The 27,074-nt window shown below is 42.3% G+C and overlaps 2 protein-coding genes across 2 annotated transcripts; one reads left to right on the top strand and one right to left on the bottom strand.

The window, feature by feature from the left end:
- Nucleotides 1–221: 221 nt before the first annotated feature.
- On the bottom strand, nucleotides 222–7,457 carry nudt5 (nudix (nucleoside diphosphate linked moiety X)-type motif 5). Its single transcript, XM_075472059.1, has 10 exons — nucleotides 7,369–7,457; nucleotides 6,945–7,018; nucleotides 3,603–3,670; nucleotides 3,471–3,523; nucleotides 3,268–3,375; nucleotides 2,922–3,017; nucleotides 2,616–2,717; nucleotides 1,363–1,371; nucleotides 1,228–1,281; nucleotides 222–1,125 (listed from the first exon to the last, which is right to left on the bottom strand). Exons 2-10 carry the CDS (start codon nucleotides 6,999–7,001, stop codon nucleotides 1,016–1,018), a joined length of 657 nt encoding a protein of 218 aa, XP_075328174.1. The 5' UTR covers nucleotides 7,002–7,018; nucleotides 7,369–7,457; the 3' UTR covers nucleotides 222–1,015.
- Nucleotides 7,458–7,898: 441 nt separating this feature from the next.
- Nucleotides 7,899–15,505, top strand: cdc123 (cell division cycle 123 homolog (S. cerevisiae)). The gene is made up of 13 exons (XM_075472058.1): nucleotides 7,899–8,007; nucleotides 8,268–8,339; nucleotides 8,882–8,945; nucleotides 9,519–9,551; nucleotides 10,042–10,137; nucleotides 11,961–12,067; nucleotides 12,275–12,326; nucleotides 12,861–12,936; nucleotides 13,163–13,285; nucleotides 13,488–13,516; nucleotides 13,605–13,712; nucleotides 13,815–13,952; nucleotides 15,031–15,505. Exons 1-13 carry the CDS (start codon nucleotides 7,934–7,936, stop codon nucleotides 15,088–15,090), a joined length of 1,032 nt encoding a protein of 343 aa, XP_075328173.1. The 5' UTR covers nucleotides 7,899–7,933; the 3' UTR covers nucleotides 15,091–15,505.
- The last annotated feature ends 11,569 nt before the right edge of the window (nucleotides 15,506–27,074 follow it).

Here is a 27,074-nt window from a genome sequence, read left to right as displayed (position 1 = left end):
CCACGCCAGGCATCTCGTTTATAATTTTGCATTACATAGTGATTAATACACATTGTTCATTATAAAAGAACAGAGACATTTAGTTTTATAAGCACAGCTTTTTGTAAAGACCTCAGCAGAGCTGTAAAAACATCAAAGACAGTTTTTTCCCCCGTCATACTTTTATTAATTCGTTCACACCCTCAGCTGTTTCCAATATGTCAGTTTAAAACAGATACACATATTCTAGTCCAGCGAAGCTGGCCATATTTATTTATTGGTCGGTAATTTCTACATGCTTGGTTAAGAACAAAATCAATGTCCAGTTAATTATGTCACAGCTAGGTTGGAGGTACAGCACAAACTGCCTTTAATCAATACAGTACCTTAACTGTACATTAGTAAGACAAACCCCATCTTACACTGTTGACAGTGTTAATCCCGACAGTGTTAATCATCCAGATATGGTTTAGTCATCACAACTAATTTAGCCAAAATTGGCTCATCATTAAGTATCAGGTTTCTTCAATAAGATTAAACAGAATGTTAGCATTTGTAAGGGAATGTTTTCTGATCACTAAATAAAAAAAGCAAACCGCTTTGTGCTAACCTACTTGGTATATCATAAAAAACTAACTGGACATTACTACTCGTCACATTCTAGGAATGCAAAACTAAAGCCTAAAACGTTTCTGTGTTAAGAGTGCATACAACTGACTGTTGGCTACCAGAGATGCTTTAAGGCCTCGAGGTGTATGTTAGCATGACCACACCGAAAGCAAAAAGTGGTCCAGTTCATGTAGCGTAGTGTAGTCAGGGCTCCTTCCTGGGGTCAGTTTTTAAACTCTAGACTATAGCTTCAGCTGTTGACTTCGCAGTTGTGGTCTGAATTTGATTGAACACATAACTGTGTCTCAATGCCATAAGAACTTTTCGTACAATTTCTCGTTATTATGTGGCAATCATCGTTTTCCAAGCCCTTTGTAACAGTAAATACCATCTCTTTTTCTCGTTTCCACATCCTGAACAGCTTCCTTTACTGCTTCAGGACGGGCAGCTCATTCGGCTTGAAGAAGGCCTGAGCCATCCCCATGGCGAATATGTAAACCTTGGAGTCCACCACGATTTTTTCTTTCCGCAACAGATCTGTGAGGGGAAACAAGCGAAGCGTTTTGTAAGGAGACTTCGGGCAGTCCACGGGCGCCCGTGCCAAAAAGGAATAATTCTGGGTAAGGGCGGACGACTCACCATCGATTTTTGCCTGGAATTCATCAAGTGGTAAAAGAATAACTTCAACAAACTCTGGAAAGACAAGATTAAAGCCCATGTAACGGCTTGCGTTGCGAGTGGTGAATATTTGGGAAAATTAGAGATAAAACTCACCTCCATCACCTGTGAAAGAACACAAGAGAACACGATTTAATCAACTGGGGTTTTTTTTTTGGTTTTTTTAATATGACAGACAAATGTTTTTTAGCATAAGGCAGAGATGAGCTTTTAGCTTTCAGAAACCACTTGAGTAGTATCACCTCTCTTTAACACAAACATACATGTAGCCATTGTTAATTAATTATGAACGCGAAAAGCTACTTCTGTGTATGTTTGAGTGCCATTTGTTTCACCAGATCCTGAAATGAAAGGAGATCCCGTTTTCATCGCCTCGGGTTCTTGGTGTCAATTCAGTTTTGTACACTTAACATGCATAAAAGCATGGCCTTTTCTGACAAGACACTGCTGGATGTCAGGATTTGTTACTAAAAAACCTCCAAATATTATTAAGCATAAATGGTGTCTGTATCTAAAACAGTGGGGTCTGAGGGCCCAATGATGAAAACAACTCAATGATGATATTCAATCTTCTCCCTTAAGCACAGATATACTCCAAATTCTCTGAGGCGTTTAATATTGATGTATGGTACATAAAATAAACACATTTAATATCAATTTTTCACTATTTCACACTGAAAAATATCCATAAAACTGCAGAACTATTTGCCCATATAGTCTAAGCTTCGCGGATCTTTTTTTCTTTTCTTTTTAAATACCCAATCATGTCACTAACCCATTGCCAATTCACTATTTTTTGCGTGTTCCCCCCCCAAGTATTGCATGATCTAAACCAGTCTTTCGTCATTTTGTCAATTTTTGGCTATTTTGCATTGAAAAATGTTGTCCTAAAAACTGTTGAACTATTTGCCCATATAGTCAATGCTTCTCTGTACTGCTTTTTTCTTTTCTTTTTTAAATACCCAATCATGTCACGAACCTGTTGCTCATTAACCTTTTTTTTTATGTGTGTGCGTTTTTGTTTTTTTTTGTTTTTTAAAGTATTGCACAAATATAACCAGTCTTTTGTCGCTCCAGCCTCATCTTTCTTAAAACATGCTGCTGGCAATGAATTAAAAAATGTTTGTAAAAAAAAAAAAAAAACATTAAAAAGTCTAACTTTCTGTAAAATTATTTACATTCCATTTTTTTTATTTACTTTTACCGCAATAATTAAGTGTTTTGGGGAAACAAGACTTTAGACTCTTATTGAACGAATAGGTTGGGTAAATACAACGAACTTAAGCCTACAAATGAATAGTGATAGCGGCGTACAATATTGAGTTAATGAGCGAACATCGTTCTCTCACCCAGCTGCTGTGTGGGGTTAATGTTCTCCATGTCGTCTCCGTTGATATTGACCAGCACGATCTGGGTGGTGCAATTAGACAGACCAGGGTCCAGACAAGTCACTGCAATCACAGCAGTTACGTTACCACCAACACCACACAAAGACTTTTACACTCAATCATAAAGATAAACATGAGTATGGCACCTTTTTTTCACTTGACACCACTGACCCCTGAACCTCTGCAACACTTACAAGAGATAAGATACAACAAAGAGGAGCAGCTAATTTAATCAAATGTACAGTGTATTGTGTCAGTATGTAATACCTGGAGTGACTCCGACTACTTCCCCTTTGTAGCCAGTTTCTTCCTTCAGCTCCCTCAGTGCAGCTGCTTCAGCATTTTCCCCTTCATCGATCAGTCCTGAAAACAGCAAAACCAAAAGCAATCAACTCCGTACTCCCAACCCGAATATGTGGGCGATGTAACCAAAAGCATGAGCTACTTGGTTAAAGATTAGAACTTCTTATCCGAGTCATCTGTAAATCAACCTCCCCTGAACATGATGTGGAAGAGTTCCTCCGGCAGACACACAAACAGAGGAATTCATTTGCTTTTAAATTTTTTTTTTGTCCAGAGGGGAAAGTTGCTCATGAGCGAACAGTCGTCTGACCTGCGGGAAACTCCAGACTGCAGCAGCCCAGAGGAGGACGGAACTGCTTCACCATCACTACGGAGTCTTTATGGAGTGTCCGTTTGAGCAGAGCGATGATTCCCACACCTGCAAAAATTAAAAAAAAAAAAGTACATTACACCCCGAACAACTCTGTTACAACCTGAACAAAGAGACAAACAAAACAAAGACTGTATGTTCACCATCTGCATCCGTGTTGGTCTGTCTCGTTGTCCGTTTCACAGACTCCCAGGTTCTTGTTGAAAAGATGAAATAAGATCAATTTTTTTAAAAATTTATTTGAAAGCAAAGATCAGAAAAAGATTGAACGGTACCTTGTGTTTCCAGCAGGATCCACATATGTGGTCTTATCCAGCCTCACCCATTTTCCAGCCGCCATGAGCTGGAATGAAAAAAAAAAAAAAAAAAAGGGGCAGCAAAAATACAGTCAGCTCAGCAAAACCTACAAGTCTGACCACATCCCAAATCATCCATCCATCCATCCATCATCTTCCGCTGGTCCGGGGATCGGGTCGCGGGGGCAGCAGCTTGAGCAAAGAGACCCAGACGTCCCTGTCCCCGGCCACTTCCTCCAGCTCTTCTGGGGGGACCCCGAGGCGTTCCCAGGCCAGCCGAGAGACATAGTCTCTCCAACGTGTCCTGGGTCTTCCCCGGGGCCTCCTCCCAGTGGGACGGGCCCGGAACACCTCACCGGGGAGGCGTCCAGGAGGCATTCTCACTAGATGCCCGAGCCACCTCATCTGACTCCTCTCGATGCGGAGGAGCAGCGGTTCTACTCCGAGCCCCTCCCGGATGACCGAGCTTCTCACCCTATCTCTAAGGGAGAGCCCAGACACCCTGCGGAGGAAACTCATTTCGGCCGCTTGTATTCGCGATCTCGTTCTTTCGGTCACTACCCACAGCTCGTGACCATAGGTGAGGGTAGGAACATAGATTGACCGGTAAATCGAGAGCTTCGCCTTCTGGCTCAGCTCCTTCTTCACCACGACGGGCCGGTGCAGAGCCCGCATCACTAGAGACGCCGCACCGATCCGTCTGTCAATCTCCTGCTCCATTCGTCCCTCACTCGTGAACAAGACCCCGAGATACTTGAACTCCTCCACTTGGGGAAGGATCTCATTCCCGACCCGGAGAGGGCATTCCACCCTTTTCCGGCTGAAGACCATGGTCTCGGATTTGGAGGTGCTGATTCTCATCCCAGCCGCTTCACATTCGGCTGCGAACCGCTCCAGTGAGAGCTGCAGGTCACGGCCTGAGGACGCCAACAGAACCACATCGTCTGCAAAGAGCAGAGACCCGATTCTGAGGTCGCCAAACCGGACCCCCTCAACGCCCTGGCTGCGCCTAGAAATTCTGTCCATAAAAATTATGAACAGAATCGGTGACAAAGGGCAGCCCTGACGGAGTCCAACCCTCACAGGAAACATGTCCGACTTACTGCCGGCAATGCGGACCAAACTCTGACACCGGTCATACAGGGACCGAACAGCCTGTATCAAAGAGTCCGGCACTCCATACTCCCGGAGCACCCCCCACAAGAGTCCCCGAGGGACACGGTCGAACGCCTTCTCCAAGTCCACAAAACACATGTAGACCGGTTGGGCGAACTCCCATGCACCCTCCAGGACCCTGCGGAGGGTATAGAGCTGGTCCACTGTTCCACGGCCAGGACGAAAACCACACTGCACCTCCTGAATCCGAGATTCGACTATCCGTCGGATCCTCCTCTCCAGTACCCCTGAATAGACCTTACCAGGGACCAAAACCAAAACATCCAGACCAATATGAATGAACTAATTAACATGTTTTATATCTTGTATGTCCATTTCTACAATTCCAAAGCACAGCTAAATAGCTTCGGCTCCGTCTGCTCGCTCCTGGTTGTCGCCTTTTAACCGGCCTCTCCCCGAACGAGCCAATTCACGGCTCACTCGGTGTGTACAGGGCAGAAAAGGAACATGTAATCCAAATACTTGTTGGCCGTTGTCGCCTGTGGATATGACATAAAAGCTTCTATAATCCAAGAGGTGTCAGTCAAGAGCTACCAACCCTAGTGAACGCAACATTCATATTTTTGGCTGAATTGCCCTGTGACTTTGTTAAAGTGAGAGAACTAAACCCGAGCAAACAATAGACATGGACATTTATAAGATAAGATGACATTTACAACATCCATTACACCCGCTATCGTTCCCATTACAAAGTTCTCAGAGTAATTGTGCTGATGGCCCAAACAAGTTATCATTTGGTCTCGGTGCCATGTTCTGAATGGTGCTGGATAACTGGGTTTGATCCTCAGTTGCGCACAGATCCTTAGAGGACTGGCTAGAGGGTCTCCTCTAATAGGGGTGGGCGAAAAAAAATCAATTCATGTACATATCGAGATTTTTTTTATGGGATGATTTTAAAAATCGATTTTTCTCCCCTGAATCGATTATATTACGTCATATCCGTGACCAGAAAAACTTCATCAATTCATTACATTAAGCTAGCCCACATTTGTGCTGTGTGGCCATTTCAATTCATTTAGCAACTGTAAACTTAAAAAAAAAAAAAAAAATTCTTTTTGTCTCAGTTGAAATAAATGTGAGCTGCTGGACTGACTGACACCGACTGATGTGCATTGTTTATGGGAATGACATTCATTCTAGAAGTGTATGATTCAAACTTGTTTGTTTTTTAATGAGGAAGAAAATTGCAATTACTGATTATATCGAATCGTAATACTTGTAGAAATCGCAATTATCAAGAGTCGTGATACAAATAATCGGCACCTTAGAATCGTGACACAATCGAATCGTGACCAAAGCATATCGTCCCACCCCTATCCTTTAAACCAGAGGTCTTCAACAGGGGGTCCGCGAAATCTTTGGTTGATTAGACGATTTTTAACATTTCTTTTTTTTTTTTTTAAACAGTTTTTTCTCACAAATTGTGTGCAAACGTGTGCCATCCACAGATGGTTTGAGGATTCATTGTCCCATCTACATGCATGTTTAAACTTAAAATCTTTGGATTATTTGAATAGCTCAGTGTTGTATGCAAGATGTTTGTTTATAAATGGCAGTGGCACGGCCACCCTGTACCTTGCACGTTTAAAATAAAAACATGAATATATTAACCTGTGTATTATTTGAATAGCTTAGTACTGAATGTACAATAACAGAGTAGCTATGTTTATACACGGCACTAGGCCCCGTTAAATATAAAACACAATTGTATGCCATATAAATAGTAGGGGGGTCCCTGCTCCAACTCTCCATCAGTTTGGGGGTCCCTGGCCTGAAAAACGTTGAAGACCCCTTTAGGATTTCTAAAGGACCCACACAAATTTTTTTTCCCCCATTTAAAAGAGTTTCACTTCAAGACCCATTCAAGGCTCAAACAAAGAAAACTCTCAAAAAATAAAAACTGACATACATAAATAAATAACCATATAACTGCTCTGAATTGTGCCAATTCAACTCTAGAATTGGAGTTTTTATCCACACAATGAGAACCAAACGTTCCAAATGATGTGTCCACCCTGAACTAACACTACCAAAACAGTCAACAAGAAAGAGTCCAAAAACTTTGCTCTGATATGAAATTATTTGACATTCTGCAGGTGTAGACAGTGCTGCAGTCTGTGTTAAAATATGAGAAAACCCACAAACCTCCTCTTTCACAATGTGTGGAGTTGTGGCCACTTTGGGTTCCTCGGGTTTGCTCATTTTGTCAGTCTGTGCAACTGAAAATGAGAGAAAGTCGAGTGAGCAACTTTTTTCTTTTTAAACTATTACACGATAACCTTAGTGATAACTGAGAATTGGAATACATTGCGAAGCTTGTCGAAACATTTCAGCGTTGAAGAGACGAGACTGATCTGATCATGAGTTGCTCAATTAGCTACAACAACCAGACAACTCCAAGGAAACTCGACTCATTCCGTTACATTTCTACACGAAGCTTGTCTGTTTGGTTCTTTGTTCATTTGCCCTAGCCAGATGCTACACAGTTAAAATGCTACCAGAGGTCCGAGCTTGAGTATTTTAAAGTTAAAATGATTGTTTTAACGTGAAAGTCACTAAACTAACTCACGTGAACTCTTAGCCGTGTTTCAGTGGGAGATGGATGTGAGGAGAGGGAAGCAATGAATAGTCTCTCTGTTACGACTTCCTGGTCGCGCCAACGTCATCGAGGTGTTGTTTTTATGCTTGAGTAAGGTGATAGGTAGGATACGAAAAAAAAAATTTTCATGACGATAAATATTTTGTGAGTAATTTATATGGGGGGAATTTTGGGTCAAATTTTGGGTCAAAATTTCCCCCATTGAATCAAGTCACATTAGAGAAAGTTTGTGAGAGAGAGTGAAAGTCGAAGGCTAAAAGTGTGGAGTGACTGCTCAGCTCTATAAACGATCTATGTAACAAGCCTCGGTGTGTACCTTAAAAATACTTCCCCCTTTGGAGGACGCACATTTTTTATATAATTACGTCAGTAATCAAATTGAATATCATCATATTTAACCAAATAAAATTGAATGATTAAAAAAGATCAATACAAATCAATTAACCCCCGATTTTGAGGTGCTGGATGAAAATTTGGGTCCCGGAGTCGGAAGATATTTTCTGACGAGCACGCTTCCTCTCCAGGATATTGCAGCATGAAGAAGGAGCAAGTTGTCAACTGTCAGTTCTCGGTCTGGTATCCGATATTCAAGAAACATACGATAAAAAGGTAGGCAGTTGCTGTTGGTAAATCATTAAAAACGAGAGAGGAGAGAGACCCGAAAAGCTCTTTTTGTCGTTGTTGGTGTAAAGCTGTTTTCTAAGCAGCTAGCGAACGCTACCAGTGTTTGAGCTATCTATATCCGTCTCGTTTGTGTGATTCAATATTTGTTCAAGTCCAGTTTAGCACAGATTTCTTTAATCTCTTTCTTCCATCTAATGCTGCACGCTCGTTGTCCTTTAGTTAAACTGTTTTGTTCCGTTTTCCAGTGTGATTCTCCCATTGCCTCAGAATGTAATAGACTACTTACTGGATGATGGGACGCTGGTAGTCTCTGGGAGGTAGGAAACCACACACACACACACACACACACACACACACACATAAACACATGCATTTTTGTTCCCAGGCCTATATGGAGTCATATGTACTCCCTTAACCGTCACAGCTGACCCTGTAACCAAGTCTCAGCTCTGGAAAAAAAAGCGCTTAATACCTGCGGGGACTGTAATTTGGTCCCCAGGCTCACAGGAAATCCCCATAAGTTGCTGTGCTATCAGGTTTCTTGTCCCCGCCATTATAAATAAACACATACACATTGTCTTGTGTGCTAAAACAAAACCAGCTGATCTGATATCATAGACACACAGTCACAGTAAGTGACTCCAAGTTAGAAGTGGTGAGATCCGAGCTGGTGACGTAGGTTAACCCCATCTTTGCATCAGGTTGCGATTCCCTGTTAGCTCATTGGGACACTCGCACTTGTTTTTATTTATTTAAAAAAAAAAAATTTAAACCTTTTTTATTGTGTTTACATCCATTCTGTGAAGCCGTTTTAAGTGGGCCTCTAAATTTTACAGTCCCACTTCTGTTATCCCTCCAGCGACCATAACACGCAGCCGATACGCACTAACAACAGCGACTCGGATGCAGAGCAAGATGTTCAGGTAAGATCCCACCTTGATTCGAATCTATTCGTTAGAAATCCTTCACTCAACCAATCTTATATTTCCAAGGAAAATAATTATTGTTGCACACATCCTTGTGGAGATCGTTAGCTCTCTGCCGCAGTCCATCATCATAGACCTTGAGCATTTTCCCGAGAGCCCCTCAATAGTAGGTCAACTGGTGTATATAACAGCATAACAGTAAAACAATCATAGACAACTCAATTGCATCTTTGTTTTCGAGGGTTTTCTTTACATTTTGAGGAATATGAGAAGAAAATAAGTGTATCAAAACTCTCCTTAGGGCACCCAAAACCATGGCTGTCAAGCAAAGAACAAAAGGAGGGAATTGTTTATAATATAAACATGGGAAAACTGAATTAAAGTCGTCTTGGCAACAGGAAGTCACAGTTTTAGATTTCTTTAAATACTATATGTACAGTTAAATCAACGCAATGATGTAAAAATGAAATGCACTGTGTGAAGTCTCGTGGTCAGTCTCTAAGGTCTTTATGGAGAAAATTAAGCCAGTGATGTGTTTCATGTTGATTTTCACTCTCTACCCCCCTCTAGTGGTCGGACGACGAGACTACCACCACAGTCACTGTGAGTATGTCCAGAGCTCCAAAGGTTTTTAGAAAGGGCGCTGATACACCAGAACGGCTGTCAGGCGCACCTGGTGCACTGGTGAACTTGTATCTCTCTTGTATTTTAGGATTTTCTTTTTTTTGTTCATTTATTTTGGGTCTGTCGGTGAGAGAGAAAGCTTACTCTGATTGGCTAGTTCAGCGCAGCGAATGAGCGCACGAGAAGGGAGACGGAAGGCTAGCGGCTAACTTAAGACGTCACATAGAATCCCTTCTCATTTGCCATTTTTCATTTCACAAGTTTAATGCGTCGGTCTGGTGTATAAGAGCCCCTGAACTGGATAAACGGTCCACATTTCTGTTAGGCTGGAGGTTCATGGCTCGTTAAATGGTATCACATCCATCCCTGAATTCACCACCATATGTGTGTTTTTTTAGTTTTTTTTTTTATTTGGTTTATTAATGCTGTTATTATGACTGATATCATGATGTCGCTTTGTTTCTGCCAGGCTCCCGAATTCCCCGAATTCACCTCTAAAGTGCTGGAGGCCATAAACGCCCTGGGTGGGCGCATCTTCCCCAAACTCAACTGGAGCGCCCCGCGGGTAAAACACTGCACTCTGTCGCTCGATGTAAAACGTAAAAACTGACAAAAAAAAAAAAAAGACACAACCGTGTATACAGAAGCACCTTCTTTGAAGGTGTTGATGCTGTTTGTTTGCGAAGACATTGAATAAATGAACAGCTTTTTTTATAAAGCCTTTTGTCACATCACACCAGCCAGTATCAGACTAGGTCTACAACTAAGTTTCTTTTGAATGTTCCTGGGGTGCACTCAGCGCTGAATAACACTGCTTCCTCCTTCGATGCTCCCGATGGATGGAATAGGCTTTGAACTCTCAACAGCGTACAAACACTCCCCTCTTTACATACTTTGAGAGATGTTTTAAAGACTGCGTTGAAGGAAACCTTTTGTAGTTTTGGTTAGTTTCATAAGCAGAAGCGAAATATGTGGATTTTAAGTTGGTACAGACCCTTTTTTTCTTTTTCTTTTATAGTTCACTCCCTGTGTCATATTTTTACCAATATTTGAAATGGCCTTTTATGTGAAACTTTCTTTAGTTGACATTTAGTCTTATGCTGACTTCTTTCCCAGGACTCCCTGAAAAGAAGATCCACTTTATTGCCAAAAGTATTCACTCACCCATCCAAATTATTTAATTCAGGAAAGAATGAGTCGTTCTCAGGAGCTCAGTGAATTCCAGCGTGGTACCGTGACAGGATGCCACCTGTGCAACAAGTCCAGTCGGGAAATTTCCTCGCTACTAAATATTCCACAGTCCGTGGAATAAGTGGTATTATAACAAAGTGGAAGCGATTGGGAACGACAGCAACTCGGGGTCAGCGGATGCTGAGGCGCATAGTTCGCCAACTTTCTGCAGAGTCAGTCGCTACAGACCTCCAAAAGACATGTGGCCTTCAGATTAATTTAAGAGCAGTGCGTAGAGAGCTTCACGGAATGGGTTTCCATGGCCGAGCAGCTGCAACCAGGCCAAACATCACCAAGTGCAATGCAAAGCGTCGGATGCAGTGGTGTAAAGCACGCGGCCACTGGACTGTAGAGCAGCGGAGGCGCGTTCTCTGGCGTGACGAATAACGGTTCTCCATCTGGCAATCTGGATGGATGAGTCTGGGTTTGGCGGTTGCCAGGGGAACGGTACTTGTCTGACTGCATTGTGCCAAGTGTAAAGTCTGGTGGAGGGGGTATTATGTTTTTTTTTTTTTGTTTTTTTCAGGAGCTGGGCTTTGCCCATTAGTTCCAGTGAAAGGAACTCTGAATGCTTCAGCATACCGAGAGATTTTGGACAATTTCATGCAACCAACTTTGTGGAAGCAGTTTGGGGATGGCCCCTTCCTGTTCCGACATGACTGCGCACCAGTGCACAAAGCAAGGTGCATAAAGACATGGATGAGCGAGTTTGGTGTGGAAGAACTTGACTGGCCTGCACCTCGTGCGAGCCAGGCCTTCTCTCGTCCAACATCAGTGTCTGACCTCACAAATGCGCTTCTGGAAGAATGGTCAAAAGCTCTCATAAACACACTCCTAAACCTTGTGGAAAGCTTGCCAAGAAAAGTTGAAGCTGTTATAGCTGCAAAGGGTGGGCCGGCGTCATATTAAACCCTATGGATTAAGACTGGGATGTCACTTAAGAGTGTAAAGACCGATGAGCGAATGCTTTTGGCAATATAGTGTAGCTTTCATCTCAACTGGATCTTCCTGCCTAAAGAAAGAAAATGAAATGCAATAAAAATAAGCCTCGTGCAGATTAGTTCATTTAAAAGCTGCTTCGTACGCCGTCGCAGTATAGACGACGGGTTCAAGCTTAAAACAAACAAGCACGTCTCTGTGTGTGTGTCTGCCTCCCAGGATGCAAACTGGATCGCCCTGAACAGCTCCCTGCAGTGTCACAGCCTCAGTGATGTATTTCTGCTCTTCAAAAGCTCCGACTTCATCACCCACGACCTCACGCAGCCGTAAGCCCTACTCGCCGCCCAACAGCGCCAACACACACACACACGCATTTGTGTTGTGTGTGCAGAGAAAGTAGTGTGTGAGATGCTAGTTTCAAAAAAACAAAACACAACGATTAAACTTTTTGAGAGCAACGCAGCAATGCGAATATCCCTTTGTTATTCTAAAGGACACGTTATTTATTTGCTTTGTTTTCATCTGTTGTTCAGATTCCTTCAGTGCAGTGACCAAGACTCCCCGGATCCAGTCATCAAATACGAGGTATTTTATCGTCTGGTTCTACTCCTCACTTGCTGGTTACAGAAAGCTTCAGCTTATTACCAACTCAAAACAAAAGGTTACGGTTGCTTTATTTTCTCAAGCAGCGTAAAAAGCAGTGTTTTATTGTGCCTAACTGGGTATGCTGTGTGCTCATTTCCTTTAAAAACGCTGTTATGGTGCAGCTTGGATGTTCTAACAGAAAAAAACAAAACAAAGAAATGTAGATCGAAGTCAGATTTCGTGTCTGTGACTGGGTCAAGGTTTCCCAAAAAAGGAAACCCAAAAGATTTTCCACATATCTTAGCCCCGAGGTTGAGAACGCGGTTATTTCAGAATCGGGTTTCCACCTTCTGAGGTGTTTCGAAGGTGGCATCACTCTGCAGCGAAAGGGGAAAAGGGGCCAAATTCATGAACGGAAAACCATTTAATAAATGTTTAAGGACAACATAATCCTAATGGACCTAATGGTCATAGGAATCGAGTAGCAGGCCACACACTCTGGCTTCTAACAATCACATTGTCTTCTGTCCTCAGCTGGTCCTGAGAAAGTGGAGCGAGCTGATTCCTGGTGGAGAGTTCCGCTGCTTCGTCAAAGAAAATAAGCTGATCGGTAAAAGCCACATTCAGTTCGAAACATGAGTAATTCTGTGGAAACAAAACAAGGAAAGACTCATTTGTACTGTGTTTACAATCCTGAGCCTTTAAGCTGAATGAAAACAAGACACCAGCAGAACTCAAACTGTGATGTGGCCAAGTTTGAGCAGTGCATTTCATCCGCTGGCTAATTTAGAATTCCGTTTGAACTACACTGATCTCTGATCTTTTTTTCTCTGCAGCTATCTCCCAGAGAGACTACACTCAGTATTACCAACACGTCCTGAAGCAGGAGGAGCAGATCTGTCAGGCCGTACAGGAGTTCTTCATCCAGCACATCCAGTATAACTTCCTGGACGAAGACTGTGAGCATCAAGCCTTCTGTTTCTCTCTCTTTAGTGTTTTAACTGCGGAAAGTTATTGAATATTTATCTTATTGAATTCTTCATTTCTTGTCATATTAAAAGTTAGTTCACGTTTTTCTTTTCTGTGTGTGAAACCAGCGGATGCAGTGATGTGAATGTTGAATAAAAAGCACTTACAGATGGGTTTTTTTCTGCTTTACAGTTGTGTTTGATGTCTACCGAGACAGCCAGGTAACTCACTACTGAATTTTTGGAATGGCGGGATTACAGATAGCCACGTTCTGAGCGGTTTTTGAATAGCGCGAGTTGTGTTTTGCAGGGGAGGGTGTGGCTCATCGACTTGAACCCTTTTGGAGAGGTGACCGACTCGCTGCTGTTCAGCTGGGGCGAGCTGACGTCTGGCGGAGAAATCGCTCAGCAGCAGCAGGTCAGCAGACACGGAGCATTCCAGCACATTTCTTCCTTTCTGTCTGTCTTTATTTTGCGCTGGAACCTGGCGAAGGCTCAGCTAGTCTTTGTATCTGTGCAGGAAGGCCCAGCATTCAGATACACAACAAGCGAGGTGACAGTGCAGCCCAGTCCCTGTCTGAGCTATAGAATCCCGCGGGATTTTGTTGACCTCTCCACCGGAGAAGACGCCTACAAACTCATCGATTTCCTTAAACTGGTATGTGCTCCTGTGTCTTTTACGCTCCTGCGTAAAAATATCTTCTCATCTCAGCATGATTCTCAGATCCTGTTTGCCAGCTTAAGATAAAATGAATTAATTTATTCTAAAGGAAGATTTACTTGACTGTCAAGGCATCGGCTCCTAAATCTCTGAGGGTGGTATGTGGCACCAAGCTGCCCAGCATATCCTTTAAGTCCTATAAATTGTGTGGTGGAGCCTCCACGGATTAGACTTGTTTGTCCAACTCAGCCCACAGATGCCCGATTGAGGATTTGGAGGTCAAGTCAACACCTCGCATTTGTTCTTGAACCATTTTTGGGCGTAGCGGGGCACATTATCCCACTGAAAGAGGCCACTGACATCGGGGAATACCATTTGTATGAAAATGAGAGTCAAAGAATGTTAGTACCGAGGGTTTCCCATTAAGGAATCACACTGCCCCCTGGTGGCCTGCCTTCTTCTCATAGTGCATTGTGGTATCGTTCCCCAAGTAAAGGATCCACATGGACCCGGAAATCCACTGGACAACCCTTTTCCATGACTGTATGGGCCAGTTCTGGTGCCGACATGTCCATTGTAGGCGCTTTTCAATGGTGGACACGGGCACCCTAACCAGGCTGCGGCTTCTCACATCAATATGCAACAAGCTGCGATGCACATTTTTTTCTTGTCATACAAATAGGGGATTTTGCTTGAATTTAATTTAGTAAAAGAACATTTTATTTAGAAAACATTGGATTTCTAGTTATTATTGCTTGCTGTTGTACAATTGAGTTGAGAAATACACAATTTAGCAAAATCAGTGATCTGTGTTTTCCTTTATCTGAGATAACTAAGCAAGAGTGTTTGTCATATCGCTGTCACATGTCACAATACTGACCTAAATAATGGCAATATCACTCTTTCCCTAAATCAGACCGCCCTAATTGTGAACGATCAAATCAGATCTGTTACGACTCAGAATTAAAAAATGTCAATGATGATGGAAAAAGTTGCCGTAGGCTAATTTTTTTTTAAATTTACATCTATGGACGAAACTTTGGTGATTGAACGTGAATCCATCCTCTTCCCACAGAAGAAAAGCCAACAGGAAGAGTCTGAGGAAGAAGAGGAGGAGGCGAGCGCTCCACAGTGACATCAGGGTCATCGGCCCTCCAAATGATGATAATAGTAATAATGTCTGCATGAAGAGACTTTTCACCCTCTGTCCCGTTTGATTATTTTTTTCATGCTCTTACTTTCCCTCTATCCTCCACCCAGAACAAGGCTTTCTTATTAACGGACTCATGCTGAACGAGTGGATCATGCTAACAGCTCCTTAAGGACGGATTTCTCTGTCTGTCGAGTTGCTCTCTGACTCTGCGATAGTGTTGACTGTTTTTTTTTTTTAATTTTGTTGGGGGAAAAGTGTTATAGCAAGGGGATGTAGTCACCACTACTGTAAAGATCGCTTCCTATAATATTTTGAAATGTGTAATATAGTTTATGTATCTGTATAGAAGCCCAAATACTGTTACTGGATTTAAAGTAAACTTGACCGTACACACGTCTGTGTTGCGTTTGTGTTTTTTGATGCTGACGGATGGATGTGTTGAACCAGAAACCCATTCATTGCCAGTGACACACTCATTGCTCCCCACTGCCCCAGGCGCTCTTCTCGAGTCCAGTTTCCTTTCTTTCCCCCCCCCATCATGTACCGCTGTAGACTCCAGAGAAAACAAAAAAAAAAACATTAAACTTCTTGTCGTGTATTGACCAGCTGTCAGTCTGGAGACTACAATGAAGTAGCACATCCTTTATGTGATACTAAATTGAAAAATATGAGATACAAAAGTCGACATGATGATATATTGGAGCACAGCCGTTCTAGCATCTCTTTGGTAAAAGATTTATGGAAGCCCGTTTCTGCCAGGGAAAGATATACGAGATAAAGTTTAAATCATGTAAAGCAAGAGTCAGAATTATGAGAAAAAAAGTTGAAATGACAATATGTCAGTTATGAGATGAAGTAAAAATTGTGAGATACTTGAGCACAATGGTTCTAGTAGTGTTGTGGAGAAAAGAGTAAAAAAAATTGCATTAGGAGGCATGTTGGTGAATGAGAATTTCAACGCAAAGGATTTGGGGCCCATGATGAAAACTGGTTTGGGAGTGAAGTGGGAACAAACAGAATCCATTAATCTTCCAATCACAAGATGCATCAATGATTAAAATCCTGTGCAGCGTATCAGCATTGGTAAAACCACAGGCAATTATGGGATTGGCAAACCAAACAGTTCAAACAGCAAAGCAAAGAGAAGCAAAAATGAATGAAAGTGATTTGTTGAAGGAAATCTCTCACGTCCCAAACCAAGTGTGGTCAAAAAATGATGCTGATGTTGGTTTGGTGAAATCCAGTGAAAGTAGAGTTGAGACCCAATGGAAAACTTCCTAACTGCCCTCAGTATCCACTTAAACCAGAAGCAGAGAAAGGTGTGAGTGGGACAATAGAAGGCCTTGTAGGAAAAGGAGTGCTGGTTGAGACAGATAGCATGTGTGATACTCCAATATTTCCAGTACTGAAGGCAGACAAGTCCAAGTACAGGTTAGCCCATGATTTGCCCATGATAAACGCGATTGTACAGGATTGGTCAGCAGAGGTGCCAAATCCTTACACACTCCTCACCAACATGCCCCCTAATGCAAATTTTTTTACTTGTGTTTAACCAGGTCCTTGGATAAGACCTAGAGGGCCTCGCATTGAACGGCACACTACTACTCTATGTAGATTATATTTTACTGTGCTCACCAACTCTGGAGAATTGCCAACAAGATTCCATAAAACTCCTCTGGCAGAGGGGGGATACAAAGTTTCTAAATCTAAACTTCAGTTTTGTCAGCCTATGGTAGAGTATCTAGTGAGATTAATCTCATAGGGAACTATTGCTATTACTCTGTCCCACTTGGAGGGAGTAAGTAAAGCACCATGTCCAAAAACAATTGAGGAAATTATGATCTTTTTGGGGATGACAGGATTCAGTGCAGATTGGATAGAAGATTATGCAATCAAGTGTGCTCCTCTGAGAGAAATTATGAGACAATCCAAAGGTTGAAAGCACCACTGAAGTGGACAAACGAGGCTCAGTTAGCCTTTGAAAGATTGAAACAAGATTTGCAGAAAACACTGGCATCACCAGACTATGAGAAGCCATTTTTATTGTATGTCTCCAATAGACACAACACGTATGCTTCTGCAGTGTTGATGCCGGAAACGTGTAGTGTTTGCAGAAAACAAGCTATTGCTTATTACATTACAAAATTGGATAATGTTGTACAAGGCTGGCCCCCATTTTATCAAGGGTTGGCAGCAGTGCAGTATGCTCATGAGAAAGTATCCACAATAACAATGGGGTACCCAGTCACCATCTTAACTCACCATAAGATCTCAGAACTAATAAATCAGGGAAAGTATGTTGTGACTCAGGCAAGATGTTTGCAGGTTATGCATCTTTTGACGTATCCAGATGTGAGAATACAGAAGTGTACTACATTGAATCCGGCGGATGTCATTCCACTTGAGTTCTAATGAGAACCACATGAGTGTGTAGCAGAAACTATGAAATACACTAAACTAAGACCTGACTTAGAAGCAACTCCACTTGTGCAGGAAGATGTCACCTATTTTGTGGATGGCTCATGTTTTCGAGATCATTTGGGTAATCATGCTGGTTTTGCAGTTGTGAAACAAGAAGGTGGAGACTTCGTGATGGTGAAAGCTGGAAAGTGTGAACAGCCATATCCGGCGCAGTTGGCTGAACTGAAGGTATTAACGGAAGTATGTATACTGGCAAAAGGGAAGGTTGCTAATATGTACACAGATTCTGCATATGCTAATAGTGTTTGCTATTTTTCTGGAGCAGTTTGGAAGCAGAGAGGGTTCAGAAGGGCAGACGGAAGTCCAGTGTGAAATGAGGTCCAAATAAAGAAGTTGATTCCAGCCATGATGCTCCCCTCGACTGGCAGTGATAAAGTGTCAAGGTCATCATGCAGGTAACGAAATGGTCAGTCAAGGTAATAACGCGGCTGATGAAGCAGCAAAAATAGCATCAAAGTGCCAGCTGGCTGTTCTGGTGCCAATGGTGTCACTGGAGCCAGATGTCACCCCAGAAGACATCATTCTAATGCAACAGGAAGCAGGTGTGAGAGAGCACAATGTCTGGACGCAGAGAGGTGCCACAAAGAACGAGAAGGGATTGTGGAGATCACAGCATGGTCTCCTGGTGGCACCGGTGGCTCTGCTGACAATGCTGATTTCTGATGTTCAAAGTGTGCATCACTGTGCCAGGGGAGAGGTACTGAGAAAGGAAAAATAACAAGGGTATTGGTCACCGTACATGCATGCAATGGTTGATGAAGTGTTGGGTCAGTGTGAAATCTGTGCACAGAACAATGTACGAAAGGGTGTGAAGACACCAGTGGGACACATTCCGGTGCCAGAAGGACCCTTTAAATCATTAGTCACAGACTATGTAGACATGATTAAAAAAGTACATGGTAAAAGACACATGTTAGTGGTGATTGACCGTTTCAGCCGATGGGTCGAAACAACTCCATCCAAGGATTTTGGAGCTGAGACAGTAGTAAAGTTTTTGGTAAGGGAAGTAATTCCCCGGTTTGGCATTCCATCAGAGATTAGGTCAGATCATGGCTCAGCGTTTGTGCAGAAAGTTGCAAAGGGCATTTTGCAGCAACTGCAAATCAAGCAGCGCTGTGCGGCCATTTATCATCCACAGAGTCAGGGGAAGGTTGAGAGAATCAATGGAACCTTGAAAGTAAAACTGAATAAAATCTGTGCTTCAACTAAACTAAACTGGGTGGATGCTTTGCCTCTTGCACAAATGAGCTATCGAATGCAGACTCATAGACTCATAGAGCACCTAACACCGCATGAAATGCTAACGGGTCGACCCATACCGGCACCTTAGTTGAGGGGGCCCTTTAAAGGGCAGACATTGTTTGCACTTGCGCAGTTGCAAACAGAGTTGAAAGCTTATATGAGACAACTAACTGCTATCCACAGAACAATCTATCTACAGAAGAGGGCCAGAGACTTGGATCTCGAACAGCTGGTTGAGAGACCAGTGGTACCAGGCGACCAGGTGTACATCAAAGTGTTCCGGGGGAAGTGGAACGAGCCAAGACAAGAAGGACCATAGACAGTGGTGCGAGCAATGCCAACGGCAGTTGAAGTGGAAGGTAGCAACACATAGTACCACTTGAATTACTGCACTAAAAACATAGACAAGATTACATCTGAGGGAAAGGATGAACAAAATTAATGTGTTAAGATCTCTCACATTAATGAGCATCCAGATGTGGATGTTGGCAGACAGCATCTGTCCAAGACAGCAGAGTCTGGAGATGATGGACAGCATCCCACAAACAGGAGGGGCTGGAAGAGTCCCATGATGAAGCCACCCCGGAGGCGAAGTAGCCAACCTGGGTCAGATGAGTATAATGCAACAATACACACCTACTCAGACCATACCACACCAAGAACTTTGCCAGCAACACAAACTAAAATTAAACGTGGATATGCATCTGAAAGGTTTACAGTACACTGGAACAAAGGATGGTGAGGAGACGTGGATCATGGGTCCAGAGGAGGAGTCAACCAAGCCACCGCCTCTGGACACCACTCCGAAGGTGAAACTTGGTAAGACCATGTTGTCCTCATGTCAGAGAGAGTTTGATCCTAATGGATGTAAGGATGGAAAGATTTGTTATGATAGTCAATGGGGACTTGATACCATTAGCACTACAGGACAGAATAGTCGTGTTAATCCAAGAACATATGGAGCTTACATGCATAGACATAAAGACAGTGTAACCGTGGAAGATGGTTTGTGGGAGAACGCAGCACAGAATATGTGGTATAGGTGGGAATGGTACACTACAAGAGAACTGACATCGATAGAGTGTCTCAAATGCGCAGAAGCTCCAGGAGCATTGCCTGTTGTTGTTCTTGGTCGACACTTTCAGGGACTGTGCTGCGGTCCAGCAACGGGAATGCAGATAAGGTAGGTTTACATCGCAAAAGGATAAAAAGTCAGTGTTTGAGCTTCCTATGTGTGGTATTAAGTGTAGATTGTTGTTTGCGGCAATGAAATTACATAACTTTTTCGAGAAAGGGAAGGGCCACAGATTGGAGTCTACCTGTGCTGAATTTAATCTTAGTACAACACAAGATGGTCCTCTGACTGATTATAGAGTAGACTATGATGGTGAGTTTGAATGCTTTACAAGTGGTGGATTTACTAATGACAGTGGAACTCACGTAGGTAATACTACTGTTAAATGCAATGTCACATGGGTTTTATCATGGTTTCCACACGCAAATATGAAACATATGTTCATCAGGACACCTGTGTAGTTTAAAGATCCTGTTCTTCTGTATCAAAAATGTTAAAATATGATGATGATGATTCCAACTCTGTTCCTTCTTGGGGATCAGACACACCCAAAAGCCGATAGTTACTGGATGTGTTGAGATGTTTTGTTGAATGTGTTGCCCAATAAGTGGATAGGTCTTTGTGCACTTGTGAGGATGAAGACATCAGTAGTATTAGCGTATGACAGAGTAAACGAAATGCTAGGGTTGGATGTTGAAAAAAGAAGAGTTAACAGCTGTAGTGGTAATTACATCATTTATAAGCCCATTTAATTGGATGCCACACGGCAGCCAAGAGGGATTCCTTTTGGGTTCAAAGCACTCAGTGAGATTGGGGCATGATTTGAGTCTATTTTACCGTGGATCACAATTAACAAAAATGTGGATTGGATTAACTACATATACTACAACCAACAGAGAATTCTTAACTACACGAGTGAAGGGCTTGTAGCTTTTGGAGAACAACTACATGAGACAGCAGGTAGGATGGCTTGGCAGAACAGACAAGCTTGAGGTGCCATTTATACTAATCTGTTTCTATATCGTTTCTATCGCGGATGCACTGTCCATTTACATTAAAATACTGGAATACGACTACATAGGTGGAAGGATTCAAAGACGCCGGAACCCACGTAAGCATTCGCATACAATGCTGATTTTAGCAGTTGTAAACGGTGAAAAACGAGGATCCGCAGTGCTGAGCTCCAGCTACTCGGCTTTTATAATGAGAACCCAGCCACTGCAGCAACGCAAGCCGTACATGGAGCGCCGCTTTTGGGTTAGACCGGGAAGAAGCAGCGCATGGTGGGACAATTTTGTGGACCAAGTTGTTGTCGCCGAAGAATGGCGCGAGAACTTTCGAATGTCCAGAGCAGCCCATATAAATCTGTTAATATAAAGCAGTTGCTCATGCTCCAGATGCAAGGGCGATCATGTGATGTGATGGCTGATTAGTCATGTGACCAGCGAATCAGCCGATCCCCGTTTCAGTGTAAATATAAATAGTTTGCAAGACGCCGACACGAAGAAATGGTGAAATGAATTTGTGTAAACAGAGCCTTAGATTGGATATTAGCAGAGAAAGGTGGTGTTTGCCATATGATTGGGGAAAAGTGTTGTACATTTATACCCAGTAACACTGCACTTGACAACTGCTACAGCTTACAACTGCTATGAATAAAGTTAAAGATCTGAAAGGGGAGCTGAAGAGAAATACTGATGGGTGTGACTGGTGGTGGACTGGTCTGGATGGGATTTTGGGAACATGGGGAGCGATGGCAGTTAAGATGGGAATGACGGGGTGGCGTAGTGGGTTGACCAGGCACCCCATGTACAAGAGGCTATAGTCCTCGCTGCAGCTGGCCCCGGTTCGAGTCCCGCATCAGACGGCCCTTTGCTGCGTGTTGTTCCCCCTCTCTCTGCCCCCTGCTTCCTGTCTCTCTCCACTGTCCTATCCAATAAAAGCATAAAAAGCCCCAAAAAATACTTTAAAGAAAAAGATGGGAATGACTGTATTGATAGTACTGATCATGGTCTCCCTATTGGTGTTGTATTATACCCATTCTGAGGAGGTGGTTGCTGCAACTGATGTTCAGACAAAGAGTGGAAGCAGCCAGACTGCAGCTGCCCTTACAAGGCCTGGTCTGAAGACCAACGAATGGAAGAACTGGTCAGTGAACGAAGGTTGCCAATGAAATCTTCACAAAATTCTTTCCTTATGTATAAAACCAAATATAGCCTGAGCGGGAGAGGAGGTGGTAAAGACCTCTTTCATGGATTACACTGCATTATTTTTATTGTTTGATTATTCCTGATTTTCTGTATTGTACATGGTACAGAACAGTGATTTATTCATTTATTAATTAATTTGCTTATTGTTTGTGTATTAATTTTCTGTTTATTATCAGTCATAACTAATCACACATATGTCCATTGCCATTCGTGTCAGTTAGCTGTTCAGAGCACGACCTTTGGTACTGCAAAAGTAATTAAGTGGTTGGTTGCCAAGCGGGGATGGGGACATAAGAGAATTTTCCCACGAATAAGAACATGAGTTACAAAAGTAGCAGCCAACGGGTTTTTCGCTACTATGCACTGCGAACAGTGGACAGTTTTAAGGGTAATGTTAAAGGTTTTAAATGATGGTTGTTGGATTCAGTATTATTTGTACGAGGTGATGAGGTTTTACAGTGTTTAAATTGTTGGATGTTGCAGCTTTCTCAGACAGCAGGTACAGAATAGAGATTGGGTTTGGGCCCAATACACACAGAATGATATCGAAAGGTATAAGAGGATGTCACAAACTGAGGTCATCAGGAATTTCCATGCATGCTGAAATGTACATGTCTCTGTGACGTTCTGTTCAATAAATTCCCCATAAGAGGCTGACCACGACGAGTCTGACTAGGCCCTGCCCTCCCACAGAAGCTCTTTGGTATGTGACCTATGGACATAGGCGTAGGAACCCCCCCCCCCCCCCCCCCCCCCCAATATTGGGGATAGGTGCATTTGTGCGCATTAATTTATGACATATGTCAGGTTTCCAATATGTATCCCCCCCGAATGTTAAACTCATTCCTACAGCCTTGGTCACCCGTCATCTAAACCTGGGCATCTGGTGTGCAATTTAATGCAGTAAACATATGTGAGTCAATTCTTCAAGATATACCCAAAACACTCTAGTTGAATATACATAACTACTCTATAGACTTCAGACACCCAAATCATGCTCTAAAAGCACAGGTGGGGGGGGTATTTTGCCATAATGTTCCCTTTAAGACTTTTTCCGAGCATTTCAGGGATTTGCAGGGCTTGTGACCTTATACAACATTTTTCAAGCAAAATGTAACTCAATGTTTGATATAGCAATTATAAAGGACACAAGCATGTAATGAAACAAAATACAAGAATTGTAAAATGACCACACTAGTAAAAGCAGATAACAGTAAAATATTAACTCAGCAATAAAAATTTAAAATAAATAAAAAAAGCATTAATGTACAAGACAGGAAAAGAGCACATTGAAACAAGTCAAATAGGCCAATTGAAAAATCTATGGAATAAATGGAAGTTTATTAAAAATTCGAACATATATTTTCAAACAAACCAGTCTTCCAAAAAAATTTATTTAGTTTTCTTAAATGGTGTCATTAACACATGCTCTCGCTTTAGAGTTGCTCCGAGATCATTCCTGGGTCGCTTATATGGCAAAGACTGCTGGCTGAAAGCTCAATAAGGAGCCGGTATCTGGGAAAGCACCGTTGGTTCCACCAATACTTTGCTCAGCGAGTTAGAGCAGAATAGCAAATCAAAGATTTTACGTTTACTCAGTAAACCTGGTACATTTCAAACTGTACAAGGACTCGATAAAACTTACCCAGGATACCAACTAGGAAATTTGATTTCCCATTTAGCAGCTGTAAATTCAGAGTATGCAACATCAACAGGCATGTACAGGCACAATTGCAGAACCTGCCATTACAGAGTGGAAAGGCAACAAGTTGCCTATTAAAGCAAAATAGTAGAGTGGTATAGGGATACCCAGAACTTGAGCCTGTGGCAAGACAGGAATTATGTTCATTACCCACTGGCTAGCCATTACTTAAGCATTCCCTTTGCAGGGTTTGGGGAAGAAGAAAGAAAAAAAAAAAAGAAACATGGGCAACGTCACCACATGACCAGACTGCCTAAGACAGTAGCACTGGCTGTGGCTTAATTGCAGAAGAATATTTGAGAATCAAGTCTCCAGCCAAGCATTTCAAGCACATCAGTTTGGTGGGCAAGGCCTCAGGTTGGCTACCATGCACTCAGCAATGAGTAATCTGTGCCCTGAGTTTCGTGGTGGCACAAAGCTGTACCTATTTCAAGAGTGCAATGCATGTAAGGGGTTGCATACTGCTGCTCTGGCCTGCATATTTTGAACCTGGGTGCATGAGAACAAGTTTAGCAGAAGCTAATTAAAGCAAACGTGTAATGTTTTACCCCAGCATATGCCAGCACACCTTTAGAGGGAAAACCCCATGTAGCAGCAGTCAACAAGTCAAAGAGGGAAACCCTGAAATTGTTTACAACAAAGAGTAAGACTGCAGCATCAACTAATGTTTCCAAGCAAAGAAAAATTGTAAATGGCAGATTGTGCTTATACCTCAGGAAGACCCTAGCAATTGTCATGGTGAAAACAAGCTATGAGGAAAACAGCAAGGGTGGAGGTTTATAGATATTGCCATAGACCAGCCCAGACCAATCAAAGCTTAACGTGCTAACAACAGACAGCTGCTTGTGAGTGCCTATCAGGAAAAGGTGGACGCTGGAGGCTCATCTGATCAGAATCACAATCAGAAAACAGTTTTATTTCCAAGTAGGTTTAAACATACAAGGAATTTACTTTGTCTCACGGTTAATTAAATAAAAACAATAAATAAGAACAGTAAGTGAAAGTGAAAGTGAAACAATGGAACAAGTATATACTTGTTTCATTGTTTCACTTACATATATGTACAGGTATTATGTAGATTGGTCTGGTATCAGCCTCATTGCCTCCTCTCGCCTCCACCCTACTGTCTGTGCTAAAGGCACTTTGTCACTGCCAAATATTTTAATGTCTGTTGTTGTGCATCTTCCACCCGGCCTTTAGTGACCATAGTGACCATAGGCTCAAATTAAAAATCTTCATGGATTTGAAGAATTCAAATTAAACAATGTGTCAATTTTGTCAAATCAGGTATAGTTGGTATTTATAGGCTAATATAAACAGATAAAGAACAATATCAGCAGGTAATTTATCTGCCCCAATATCTACTGTGCATCCCATTTAGAAAAATAGTAAGATCAATCAACTTACTTACATTTCTTAAAAAACTTTAACTAATTGGAAGATCTTTGACAAATGTTCATTTATATTTATATAAAATCATTGAATGATGATCTACCTCAATGTTTATCAGCCCGCTCAGCTTGATATAGAGGTTAAACAGTTTCAAACACATCATTTGGTAAATTGAGATGATACTCTGACATCAAATCTACACAGATATTAAACAAATTTTTGTGGGAAGTCCTTGAATGCGCACTCTTCAAGGTAGAATTGAATGTTCTCCATGTCCACAGGGTACAAATAGTCTCTGCCTCCATACAGGTGCAGGACTGCGTGCAAAATGGGGGACTTGGGCTTGATGTTCCAAGTCCTTACAAATTATAAATATGATATTCAGAGAGAGAGTACATAAAAAACTTGGAAAATGCTGAATGATGATACAAAGAAATTATATAAGAAGACAATAAGAAACTAGACAAAACTGGACGACTAGCTGCTACATCTGCAGGAGAACTAAACAGAAAATAGCCTACGGCCTCAGTGCGAAAACCAGGTGAAGAATCATCAGGAGCACCTGCAGGAACACAAACAGAAAAAAAAAAACAACACAAAAAGCAACAACACCTGCAGCAAGTACATGGAACATAACTGTGGATACTGATGGTTTCAAACCACAGGACGACACAGCAACTGTATGATGAGCATGCGACTGAGTGAATGTGTGTGTGAGTGTGTGCATGAACATGCAAAAAAAATGTGGTACAGGTCTTACATGAATTGTGCTCAATAATGGGTACAGAGGACCATTGCTGGGATCAGAAGCAGGCAGAGAGGTGCCCTAAGTCCCAGACAGCCAGCAGCCCCCACGAAGCACAGAACTCATGCAGCTCACAGCAGGTACAACCACATGTCCACCAGAAAGACAGCAGAGGCCCTGGACAGAGCTCCCACAACCATAGGGCAGAGGTCCTCCGGGAATCAGGGGAAAGTGCAGGACCCAAATAAAGTAAAAATACATTTACATCTTGATGACCATTCGCTATGCCCCGCCCCCCTATAGTTACTGTTGCTATATCCGACCAACTGTCATAGTCTGATCTGAGTAAGCGTTGACTGTGATTACCTGCACGCTCTGGAAAACAAAATCTTAATGCATTTATAAAGCACCATGTACTTTTGTGGCTTCCAAAACCTAATATTCTTCCCATTATGTTCTCTTACCTGTATTGTCTGAAGAAAGCAAAACTGGATCAAGATCTTGTCTAAGAGGTTGTCTGAGAAGTAATCATCTTCTCTAAGTTTGTCAGATGGGTCTATCCAAAACTGGACACGTGGACTTCACAGGATCAGCCACCATCGTTCAATGCGCTGGTTTCCAGTGCTTGGACCGCAGATTACAGTGTCTGTCCCAGCATTGATCTCTGAAAAAAAGAAGTCTTGAAGAGACTAACGACTAGCTTCTCTAGGCTGATGACGCACTGGATTGGATACTCCCTCTGATTTTCGAGGTACTGGTCTCAGCATACCAGAGGCTAATGACTGCCATGCCTAAATTGGGGGCCCACTTGATTAGACATACTTTTAGGCTTTAAGATATAGAGCACTACTATAAAAAGGGATTGCATGATATTCAGTGAGCAGTCTTGTGCTTCACTTTCACTTCAATACAGAGGTGCAAATAGAGAAGTGGAAAGTATTTTGGAAAGGGTGACAAGAGAAGGGCATACTTATCTTTATAAAGAAGGAAAATTCATGTAATTTACTGAACTTATCCTACAAATATCAAGAGAAAGGAGATTTCTGGAAATATTTTCAAATTATACATGACATAATTAAAAAGTTTCAGTCAAATAGAGTAGCCAACACAATTGTTAAT

Source organism: Odontesthes bonariensis, chromosome 8 (genome assembly GCF_027942865.1).
Source record: "Odontesthes bonariensis isolate fOdoBon6 chromosome 8, fOdoBon6.hap1, whole genome shotgun sequence".
Taxonomy (NCBI): domain Eukaryota; kingdom Metazoa; phylum Chordata; class Actinopteri; order Atheriniformes; family Atherinopsidae; genus Odontesthes; species Odontesthes bonariensis.
This window is presented reverse-complemented; position numbering and strand designations above follow the sequence as displayed.